This window comes from Acipenser ruthenus, chromosome 1, assembly GCF_902713425.1.
Source record: "Acipenser ruthenus chromosome 1, fAciRut3.2 maternal haplotype, whole genome shotgun sequence".
Taxonomy (NCBI): domain Eukaryota; kingdom Metazoa; phylum Chordata; class Actinopteri; order Acipenseriformes; family Acipenseridae; genus Acipenser; species Acipenser ruthenus.
In genome coordinates this window covers 33,278,629-33,291,055 of record NC_081189.1, presented here as the reverse complement: position 1 = coordinate 33,291,055, position 12,427 = coordinate 33,278,629, and the positions used below count along the sequence as shown (strand labels likewise).

The window sequence follows — 12,427 nt, the reverse complement described above, 5'->3', positions numbered from 1 at the left end:
AAAGTCACCATAATCAGTAAATTAGAGTTTCTATCATTTATATATTGTAGGGTTGATGGGAAGAAGCTGTTCATCTTATAGCGTACTCAGGAGTACATATACTGTATATGTGACAGTTTTTTTTGTTTTCTACAAGAGTAAATTTTGTCACAAAAGTTGTAATATTTGACATATTAAACAAATAAAAAAAATACCAATGAATGTAAAGAAACGGCACATAAATGGTATATTCTTCACATGTGGAGGTTTCCAGTGTGCATTGTTTGTCTATTTTAAATTCTTAACTGTGGCAGACCTGCCACTGCCATTATATAAACCCAGCTGGGTGGACCTACATTTTCATAACGTCATATTTTGTGATTTTAATCAACCTAGAGACATTAACCATTGATTTTATTTTATTTATTTTTTTTTTTTTTGGAACATGTCCACCACACTCATTTGGGTGTTTGACATGGAATGGTCCGGTTAGTACTGGATAGTGTCAGGTCTTGCTTTTCTTAAACTGTCAGAAAGGGAACAAAAGGACAAAGAACCAGGATGTACTGTTTGAAACTGATAGCCTTTTGTAATAACAAACTGAAAACCATCACTCCAGACCAAAGGTACTAGTGCGGCAGTAAATCAGTCGGTGCAATTAGCCTGTTTTACATACCCTGAATCTTGAATCAATAACTTGAAAGTTTCAGAATGAATACAATTCTTTCCAAAGGTTTCCATTATTATAGTTCTTGGAAAGACAGTGGATAATTGTTTCTGTGTGATTCCTTATAAAGCAGAGCATACTTCTCTCCCGCTTGTGTTAAAACTTGTGTACAGAAAACAGTGAAGATCATGGACATCTTCTATTTGTTTGTGCATTAAACACATTGCTGTTTTCCATTAAGAGGCAAAAACAATAAACATCAAATGTCTTTTGGTAACAGAATCTGGATAATTTAAAGCATTCTTGCTAAAAAAAAAAAAAAAAAAAAAATTGATACCAGTGTTTTCACTGGGCTTGCTGCCCTAGTTAAATTTATGTGCACCCATTATACTGCCAGACTTCCCACTTAATTAAAAAAAAAAAAAAAGAATTTGCAAAACTTCTGATATTCAGACCCTAACTAAATTTCTAGTTATGTACATTGTTCCCCATTCACTGTGTGGGTCTTCATTCCTCCCTGCTGCTAAAGACTAAACAGGAAACTGAAAAAAGTTGACAGATTGCTAACAATAAGTACTGTAGCTAAACTCAATGCTTATCTTTCACCTAAAAAATGCTTTGGGATATGTGGCAATATGTGGGCTTCCTTTTCCAAATAATTCCAAATAAAAAACTGTTTTAAAACTACTGTTAAAAGCCAATTTCAGATGGCCATAATTAATAGTGTAATGCACCAATGTATGTATGTATCAATACAGTTATTTGCATAGTATAGACACCCATCTTGACAAGAATCTTGTTATGAGTAGGGATTTTTGTTTCTTTGATAAATGCATTTATTAAATTTGACAGGTTCCACATTCTTTTGGTCTAGTTAGGTAGTGTTACTAGCAATTTCTGTAAGCACCACTGTTTAGTGTTCTCTTTCATACAAACAATAGTTTTTACGACCGTGTGTAAAGAGAATAGTCTACTTTTCTACCTTTACCCCAATTGACCTTATGTTTGGAATGCCATGCCTTATTCATTTTGGTTTTGATTTTGATCTCCTTTCTGCTCATGTGAAATTGACTGTGAAGATTGATTGCTTTCCAGAATCACAGGTTATGAAACAGCAGAGGAAGCCAAGATCTTGGTACAAAGAGAAAACAGTAAGGGATGGCGGTATCAGTAATTTGTATTAGATTAGGTGGGGCTGGAGAGTTGAAAGGTCACATTGTCACATGATTTTAATGGAACAAGGCTGTTCAGTCCCGACACGTCTTTCCTGGATTTTCCAGATCAGTTTAAAGTGAATAATTACAAGTGTGGAAGTTTAACAAAACAGAGCTTATCTTTGTTTTGTTTAATATTCCCATTACTGTGTGTGCAATTTTACCATGACAATTTATTTTAAGCGTCTCTCCTCAAAAAATGTAAACAAAATATCTCCATCAAACATGGCTGTGCAATGTTTCTTAGTCTGGCGTAATGTTTTGCTGACCCCAATCAGACCCACTGTGGAACAGCCCTTCCGTCACATAAGGCCTTTCTGCAGCGCCTGTGCTGCTAAAGGAGCCTGTATTTAAAATAAGAAATCCGTATGTCATGTTCATGTATTTTAACTTTTAATTGTTCGGGATGTGTAAGCAGTTCATTTGATGGTGAGACCTGCCAGAACTTCTTGAATAAATGTTAACGTTCAGCAACTTGCCTTTGTAGTAATTCATAAGGTGATGTTATTTTGTACTGTACTTGGAGCACTTTCACTGATTGATTGATTGATGTGGATTGAAGTGCAGGATGCGCATTGAACCAAGATCACTTGAAATAGTGGTCGCGGTTCGCTTGGAACGAGTCTCGGTACGATTGCCACTGCTCCATTTCAACATTTTGCAATGTGAAACAAAACGTATTCCCGTTCACTTGGAAACAAACCGCTCCAAACAGCGAAGCAAATCGTGGAAGTGTTGTATTTCAGCAGCACCAAGGAAAGTGTCTCTCCTTGTCGCACATAGGCAATGCAAGGATTGTCAAAAAACACACATACACGGCAGACAGTAACACCATAATGTCATGTACACAACAGCACAAAAAAGAATACTATGGGGTTGATTTACTAACTGGCGCAATAGTGTTTGAGATTTAATTACTATTGCAGCAAGCGTGTTCTTTAAGTATTATTATTATTTATTTCTTAGCAGACGCCCTTATCCAGGGCGACTTACAATTGTTACAAGATATCACATTATACATTATTTCACATTATACAGATATCACATTATTTTTACATACAATTCCCCATTTATACAGTTGGGTTTTTACTGGAGCAATCTAGGTAAAGTACCTTGCTCAAGGGTACAACAGCAGTGTCTCCCACTGGGGATTGAACCCACAACCCTCTAGTCAAGAGTCCAGAGCCAGAGCCAGAGTCCAGAGCCCTAACCACTACTCCACACTACTGCCCCGATATAATAGCAAAACTGTCACAAACAAAGTAAAGCATCAAATGAAAATTGAATAATGATTTAGCACATGTGTTACATATGGCTTTATTATAATTGTGCAATATACACTCGCAGGGAAAAATTGTGCCAAGACAAAGTGGTATAGTCTGTACAGACATTAGTCTGATGCATTTGCACTGCTCAGTCTGATTTTAGTAAACCAACTTTTGTTGCATCTGTATCTCACCACACTGTCATGCATACAACATTTACAACAAGCTATTATTATTATTATTATTATTATTATTATTATTATTATTATTATTATCTAAATTGCAGTTGGTTGAATGTACAAGTACATCTTTTTCACAATCATGATTGTCTCTAGTATTTCCTCCAAAAGAACAGTGTTTTTCCAACAATTACTTGACGCACCATATAAACCAAAATAACACGAACAGCAGCACAGCCACAGCATGTAATGTATTCTCCATGTTGAGCATGGTGGAAAATGTTTTTTCCAGGGAGAACTTCTGCTCTAGTAGTAATCAGCAACAGAGCCGAGTGTGTTTGGAAAGTGCAATGTGAAACCAATAGCACTCTACTCTGGGTGAAGCTGCAAGTGAGCCAAAGTCCTGGGTTGGACGGAGAGAGAGACGAGGGGAGGCATGCAGGGAGTCCTCGAAGGCTTCAGCCAAGCGGACTGCTTCCTCCAGCGTGGTGGGCAGGTGTCAGCTGACCCAAACTTGGGTCTCTGTTCCCAACACTTGCCCGAATTGCTCAATGGCAATTGGCTCCAGCATCTGCTCAGGCATTCGGGTGCTGGGGCAGAGCCACCGGGCCATCTAATCCACCAGTTGTTGCGCCACCACGCAGGGCCTGACTCTTGGGGATCGCTGGCATTCCCTGAACTGGCGACGATACGTCTCCTCCGTAATATCTAGCTGCTGGAGGATAGCCTGCTTAACCAGGTCATAGTCTAAGGTGGCCTCGTGTGTCATTGTTTGATAGGCTACCTGAGCTTCCCTGATTTTAAGTTGGGGCCCAGTTGGGTAGCCCACCATCCCAGAGGCCATCAGCCTCTCAAAAGCAACCAGATAGATGAATGGTGGAAAAAATAATGATCGATTTCCAAAAGTAGCCTGCTTGGCCAGAAGCATCCTCAGCGAATGGGTTTTCAGCAAGATTGGGCAGATGGTAAACAAGTGGCTTTCCTCTTCTAAGTATATAAGAAATTGACACTTTACAGAACAATTTTTTTTGTAAATAAGTTGTTATTGTTGCCAAAGATTAACCATCCATTACTTAGATTTACTTGTTTAATTATTCAATAGGTTATATTTGTGCTTCTACCACCACTTGGCACTAATCAAGACAAAAAGTAAGGTAAGACATTTTTTTAGAGGAGCTGTGCATAAGCTGATGTAATCGTTTTCAATAATTTAGTAGCATAAGCTATTCAGTACATTATGTATACGTATTACTTCTGTTAGTTTTGATGACTTTTTTTTTAAGGACATTGATGCATCATCTGTTTTTGGAAAACAATACATGGATGGTAAAAAAAAAAGGGGGGGGGGGGGGCGCGGCATCGTCCCAGCCTTATTCATAGCATGCCTTTGTGATACAAGGTGCCGTCAATTGCATTCATTCATTTGTAGGCCTATGCATGCACAGACCAGTCATATAACATGTTTAAATACGATTTCATATAGATAAAAGTTCTCTCATACTAGTATATAATGTTATAGAGCCACAACTCAAATTGTATTGAAAACAAACAATATACTTTATAGAGCTTTTTTGGAAAAAAGGGTTACAGAGAGTGAATGTGTACTAGTCAGAGAAATGGAGAGAACCTACAAAAATGAAAAAAAATATCAGTTATAATGGGTGCATTATATTATCTTTTGAAAGTTTGAGTGATCAACATTTCAGTTTGTTCAATCCATTATACTGGTAACCTTTAGAATTAAAAAAAAAATAATGCACAGGCTATAGTGTCAAGTCAATTCTATACATGTAATATCTTTAATTTTGCAGATGTAATGACTTCTGAGGTCTTGATGTGTTTTTCGCTGACCGCTTGGTGTCAACTGATTCAAAGCCACCAGGTTATATTGGGTGATATTTTGCTAAGCAACGGGAGTGAGAATGATAGAAAACAGTGACAGAGTTTCAGAAGTGCTACGCTGATACTATGTTTTACCACAAGATATAAGCTGGTGACTTAATTAGATTTATACAGCTTACAAGCAGCTGATAGGTGACAATATTCAGTACAGTGCATGAAAAATAAACTATGGTATTTTTAAAAATAGTTATGTTGTTTCTTTGCCAATACATACTTTCAACATTTGTTACAAATTTACTAAACATGAAGTTCTCTGAGGAAACTAGTGCCAGTGCATAAAAAAAAGCTATTTAAGTAAGTGTGACCGGGATTAGCTGAAACAGGTTTAAAAAAGAAAGCCTTATGAAGAAAACTAAGTATTGCATATTGAGGTCAGATATTTCTGGAATGACAATAAGGAGCCATTACTAAGTCTAAAAAGCTCATTTTAAATTACGAATTCTTATTCTTGCTTAAACTGTACCAATCGCTTTTAACAACAACACAAAGATGGACAGCAATAAGCACTTGCCTGATAAATGTCAGGAATACTGTTTTTTATAAAGGTCTATTAACGCCTGCTTCATTACCCCAGCTGTCTGTGTGGAATTTGAGAGTCTCACTTTCAATTATCATGTTACACTTCCAAGCAAAATATTTCAATACTGTAGGTTAGGATTCTTTAAAGCAATTAGGCACTGGTAGGAAAGTAATAAAATACAATTTATAATGTTGTATTTGTTACTTTCAAGGGTCATCTCCTGAACCCTTCGATTTAACTGATTACATAAAGGTCTGTAGTATGTGTCAATTTTTCATTAAGTTCAAGTGCTGCATTAAATTGTTGCAGGTAGAATATTCACGTTTTAAAGTTGGATAAAAGCTTACATTATAATAACCTTGTCCTGCCATGCCTTGCATCAATCACCTTTTATACCCCTGAGCAAATACAGCAAACGATCCACGATTGGGAGTGGTTCAGATAAATTAAAATTTACCAGTATAACAATGTATAAATGTAATAATATTTTTTTCTTGAAAAAAGTAGTCTAGCAACAAGCAACGTAGAAATCTATTTAAGTGCAACAGTGTTCCATTTCTGTAGTCCGCTATTTTCTGTAACCTTTTGAATTTATTCAAATGCATTTTAAAACAAACATAATGGATATGGGGATAAAATAGCTTAGGAATGTTTTTTTTAATAAATTATTATCATGTAAGTGTTGCAAAAGTGTGTTTAGATCTCTATAAAAGTAAGACAAAAAACGTTTTAGTACCACTAGATCCTTGTAAAACCAGCATACGTTGTAAAGTGCAGACAGGGTAAAGAACAGGGCCTTGTGGGACTGAAGTCATTTTAACAGCTGTTGTTCGTCTTTGCCAATTCCTCCTTCTGTAGCAGACTTTATCTCAAATCTGGGATGAAGTGTGCTGGGCCTCAAACCTGGAGCAAAAGAGCAATGCTAATTTATATGATGATAATTTAAAAATACATGGAAAAGTGAGAGATTCAAGTTATAAATGTATTTAAAAAAAAAAAAAAAAAAGCAAGACGAATAAAGTAATTTAACTTTAAAAAAATGTATTTGCTTGTTGTATTACCGATGTGAAAATCTATTAATTGACTTATAGGATTAGTGTCTGAGCTGACATTCTCTCCCCCCCCCCCTCCCCCTCCTTTTCAAAACAGTCTAATAATATAACATGAGCAGATTTCAGCTACAAAGTTCCCAGTATATTTATCCTTCCGCTCGGGACACTAAACATCATTTGTGAAGCAGGTATTGCTACATGTGTACAAAGCCTTCCGTAAGTAAATGTTTATATTTTTATATAGTTGTACATACATAAACAGTTTTAGGTATTGTTTCTCATTTTGATGTCACTGAAGTGCACAGCAGATCTGGGTTAGTCTTCAAATTTGAAAGTGTTCTGTTTTTGCTGGTGCCATTGTTATCTTGTTTTACACAACTAATGAGTTTATGACTGACTTAGACTCAAGTGCTATAATATGTACGTCCTTCATCTGCATTTTCAATTCATATATTCATTAACCTTTAGGGTCACGCTAGCAATAAATGATAGTATTTTTGTGCTTTTTTTAGAAATAAGTTGCAATCTTTCAGAATCTTTTTTGAAGGTTAAAAAAAAAACACATTATGCCATTGTTCGTACCGATTTTGAGCAAAAAAGTAATCCTTTTTTCCCCAAATTAGTAAAAAAAAATGTTTTCAATTGCTACACTTGAGAAACAGTATCTGTATTTTCAAAACCAAGCCTTGATGTTTAAACTCCAGTGGTTACTCAAAGTACACTTGATGTTGCAGTGTAATGCTTTGACTCAATTTGCCCATTGAAACAACTGAAACTTGCGTCTTACAAAAGGTTTGTCACAGGATCTATCGAAGTTAAAGACGATGTGTCAGTTTTATTTCTGTGTTATCATAGTGATACAGCTAGTGTCTTTCTGTGGGTTTTTTTTTACCATCGGTCCATTCCAAGAAATGCCCAATATTTTGGCAAGCCCAAGATGTTTTAAGCAGATGATTCAATCCTTTTACATTTTCATGGAATGGTTCATCAGTTTGCTTCACAAATACAAGCAAACAATAATTGTTAACATACATTTCAAAATGTCTCACTGTGCATGGTTTTCTTATGGATGCTTTATCATATCGCTTCTTTATCATATCTGCGGATGGAAAGGAACTAGATACTAAAAGTAGAATGGAAAAGTAGTAAAACAAAAAACAAAAAAAGAGATTGCTGTGAAAGCATGACCTTCCTGCAGCACTCCTGCTTTCTCAGTCTCTGCTGTGTGCATGTCCCAGACCCTCTCGTGTCTGAGGCTGTCACTAAAATACAATTGAGGTTCAAATAACCAGTTACCCCCCAATTGATGCATTTGGGTTTTGAAATGCCCACATGCATATTTGAATGGCTCCAGACATTCATGGGCGTACTTCTTTAATGAAACTGTATACAATAATTATACATTTCAACTTGTAAATAATATGTTTGTTATATGCAGTACATGGCACTAGCACAGACTTGGCACTACCACAGTCAGCCTGTATTACCATTATATAAGACTGTGGCCACTCACTCCATCACAGATAAATATTTACTCAAGTGCTGCATGTGTCTGGAGAACCACTTATCCAATTGTGATCAAAGTGGCTAATTTTTTGCACAAAGTATGGAGTGTATTAGAATCTAGGGGTACGTTATATACAGGGGTTCACATAAATGGTATGCATGCGCACCAATAAAAAACAAATGCAGACTTCCATATTGTTTTTAACACGCAAATGCGTACCGTCAGAACATTTTAACAGGAAAGCTTTTTTTAATGTAGGCAGCAAGGGTGCTCACGCTTACAAGGTCAAGCATATTATCTGGCTGTGACCCATACCTGCCTAACCTCCAGATTTTCTACTGTCTCAAGATCTCTGGGATCTGTCAAGGACCTCGGAGTAACTGAGTTTATTATATAATTAAATACTAGTCCCCATATTTCAAGGCGGGAAGGTTCCAATTCAATAAAAAGTCCATCCCTGCTAGCGCTGTCATTGGCTGCTTCAAAGTTTTAAAAAAATTAATTTAAGAAAGGAGAGCAATAGGTGGAATTACTCCCAAGCACGGATGAGAGGAGCCTACTGGTGCTAAATTATTAAATACTGCCCTAATCAAGACCCCCCCAGAACTTCTCACACGACACGAACCTTCTCTCCTGTGTATGTGTATGAGTGTGGGTGGGTCATTTGAGTAGTCCAGACCCAATGAGAACCTATCATCTATGGTTGCTAACAAATACAAAATAATAGCAATAAATTAAACATGTCTACTGGCGCCAGAATTTTTAATGTCGCTCACACTATACGAGGTACCGTGGCGCAAGGAATCTAGCTCCAAATTTGCACCTCTGATCCTTGATATCCCAGTTGTTTGAATTGTTGGAAGGAGGTGGAGCTAGACAGCGACTTGGATAATGACCAATTATCTGGTGAGTACCAAACCATTTGTGCTGGTAATCATGATAACCTAATGATAAAAGTTATGTGAACCCCTAGTTATATAATTTAAAGCATTTACGTCTGTGTGTGTGTGTGTACAGTGGATGTAGGTCATGGTGATCTACTTTTTCATGTTCGTGATTGGTCTAATTTTGTGTTTGCATTTGGTTCTGGGGGATGTTTGTCACTGACTGTTTTAGGTGGAATAAAAATATTGCAGTGTTGCCAAACTATAAATTGGTCATTCATGTTAATTCAAGACTTATATGTACACTTTTTTTTTTTTATTTGTAACTGTGGCAAAATGGTTAATAGTGTGCAGGTGCAGGTGATTAAAGAACAGACAGACAATTGTAATCCAGGTGAAAAGGTTTGTTTTATTTGTTTTTGTCCAGTGCCTGATGGCGAAACAAACAGTAAACAATAATGAAGGTAAGTATACAGTGATGTGTATTACTTAATTTATAATCCCCGGGTTTGCCCCGCAAATAATAGTCCTGTTTTTATTATACTCCCACACAAAACACATACACAAGTCTGTTAGTGCGTGAATTAGTGCTAGTGGTGTAAAATACAGTTTATAGTGATACGAGTGCAGTGCTGTTCCGGGTTTGTGCTGGCGACAGCTCCGGAACGTGTTAGCTGTCTAGTGCTATATAACAAAAACACAGACAGTTACTAAACAGACATGAACAAACAAACAAAACACTCACAAATATTTTCCTGAACGCTTTCTCTGCGTCTCACACGGTCCGTCCAGTCGCTCAATAAAAACCAAGCGAAGGAACTGATTACAAATCACCGTCCCCTTTTTATGCTGTCACGCATGACCCCTTGGTAAACGAATGCAGCTGCCTTAACAATCAGCTGCTGCTACATTGTTTACCTTCCAGGTCAACACGTTCTTGCAACAGAGTCTCGCCTTCTTCCAGACTGGCCGACTCCCCGACCCGGGAAAGAACTGTCAGTCCAGCCCGTCAAAAGAACTCTGTCCTCGCTGCGTAGCACCCTCACAGATCGGGAGGGAGATTTACCACCATGATTTATTATATTTCTGTCACAGTAACTTATTTATTTTTTGAAGGGGAAAACAATTATTTAAATACCACTCAAGTAAATACCTATTAAATATGTCTCCATTGTTTTTAAAGAAAATAATGAAATGTGACTATTCTATGCCTTAGTCTAGCCATAACAGCATCAAATCTGAAGTCCAAACATTTCCTATGCATTGTAATTCACTTTCACCTCATATATTTTCTTAATTGCTGATTTTATCAGTGGCTGACAGCAATTTTGAGGCTTGGTGCTTAATGTTTAAGTATTTTTGGCAGTTACTGCAAGGCTGAGGCAAATTGATCAAATGTTGTACCACCAAGGAGCACATGGCTTTCAATTGCAGAAAACTGATAAGGCAGTTGCTTGATTTTTAAAATAAGCAAATGTTAGCAGAACCACATTTTTCAGTCAAGGAGAGTATTGTAAAAGAACAACATGGAGCCTCCCCAAAGACAACAGGAAAACGTACTTCGAATAACTTTCTTTTCTGCTGTTCTGCGTACCCTGTGGGAATTAATTTTGTCAGTTTAGGAGTAGACAAAATGACCATTCATTAATATGAATTAAATGTTTGCTTTAGCTTTCCTCCCACGCTGATCATGTTTCTCTGGTTAGAAAACCCTACAGTCCTTAATGACAATCAAGCAATCAATATTTATTTTATATAGCGCCTTTCATAGTGGACCACCATCACAAAGTGCTTTACAAGATAGTGAGGAACAATGCAGAATACATTAAATACAGTGAAATACAGGACATAGTACGTTAAATACAACATTAAAAGCAATGCAAACACATTAAATATAGGCATAATATTGCCAAGCAGAATCATACAGATAAGATGGAGTAAAAAAACTGAAATAGCAATGTAGACAACATCTAATAAGATACCAGACTTAGTGTATTAAAAGCAAGAGAGAACAAGTGAGTCTTGAGAGTTGATTTGAAGCAAGCGATTGTTGGAGCTGCACGCACTAAAGCTGGGAGAGAGTTCCAGAGAGTCGGGCCATGAAGCTAAAACAGCGCTCTTGGAGGGACTTGTAGGCAAGCAGGAGAATTTTGAAAGTAATCCTGAACTTAACAGGTAGCCAGTGCAGTTGGGCAAGATGGGGTAATGTGATCATTTTTTTTTTACATCTGGTAAGGATCCTAGCAGCGGCTTTTTGAACCAGCTGCAGTCTGGTTATGGCGCGTGACGGAAGACCACCATAGAGAGAGTTGCAGTAGTCCATTCGAGAGGAGATGAATGCATGACAGAGCATCTCTGCATCTGGGAGGGAAAGGTAGGGACGGACCTTTGAGATGTTTTGAAGGTGGTAGAAGGAGGATTTGACTACAGAGGAGATTTGGGCATCAAAGGAGAGGTTACTATCCAGAAGTACACCAAGGCTTTGTACAGTGGGGGAAGGCAACAGCAGACAGATTCTTAGGTTCAAGGCAGCAATATTAAGATTCTTGAGTTGAGTTTTCGATCCTACTAGAAGTAGTTCAGGTTTGTTGGTGTTGAGCTTAAGAAAATTGGCCTCAATGTCTTGGATGCAAACTGAGAGCCAAACCATGGCAGAGGGACATCCAGGGTCTAGTTTTAGGTAGAGCTGGGTGTTATCAGCATAAGAGTGAAACATGAGGCTGTGTTGGTGGATAAGGTAACCCAAGGGAAGTATATAGATGTTGAAGAGAAGAGGCCAGAGAACAGATCCCTGGGGGACACCGCACATGACCGGGTTTGTGTCAGCACTGCTTCCATCATAGAAAACAGACTGCATGCGTCCAGATAGGTAAGAGGACAGCCAGGAGAGACAGGTTCCAAGGGTCCCAGCATACTTCTGGAGGTGGTCAAGAAGAATGGTATGATCTATGGTATCAAAAGCAGCAGTTAGGTCAAGGAGGACAAGGACAGAGGGAGCAGCAGCATCAGCATTGAGCAGGAGATCATTTACAGTCTGGGGCAGAGCAATTTCGGTACCGTGAGGTGGCCGGAAGCCAGACTGCAGAGATTCAAGCAGATTGTTATCTGCAAGATGTTTTGTCAGCTGGCTGGCTACAGCCCTTTCAATTTTGCTCTTGTTACTACCATCTATGACTTTACAGTATTCATACACTCTTTTGTTAGACTATAAGAAGGGGCTTTATTTTCTAAATATACAGTGAAAGAAAAAAAAAATCT

The 12,427-nt window shown here is 37.7% G+C and overlaps 1 protein-coding gene across 5 annotated transcripts in view; it reads left to right on the top strand.

Annotated features, from left to right (window-relative positions):
• LOC117409281 (ankycorbin) overlaps positions 1 to 12,427 on the top strand; it is a 66,188-nt gene that overhangs the window by 15,872 nt on the left and 37,889 nt on the right. Inside the window, exon 1 of one of the 5 annotated variants that reach the window (XM_059023929.1) lies at positions 6,883 to 6,994. The exons of the other annotated variants lie outside the window; for them this stretch is intronic. Within the exon in view, the coding sequence (XP_058879912.1) occupies positions 6,977 to 6,994 (18 nt within the window). The 5' untranslated portion in view covers positions 6,883 to 6,976. Of the gene's footprint in view, positions 1 to 6,882; positions 6,995 to 12,427 lie in introns of those variants that run through there. 5 annotated transcript variants of the gene reach the window in all.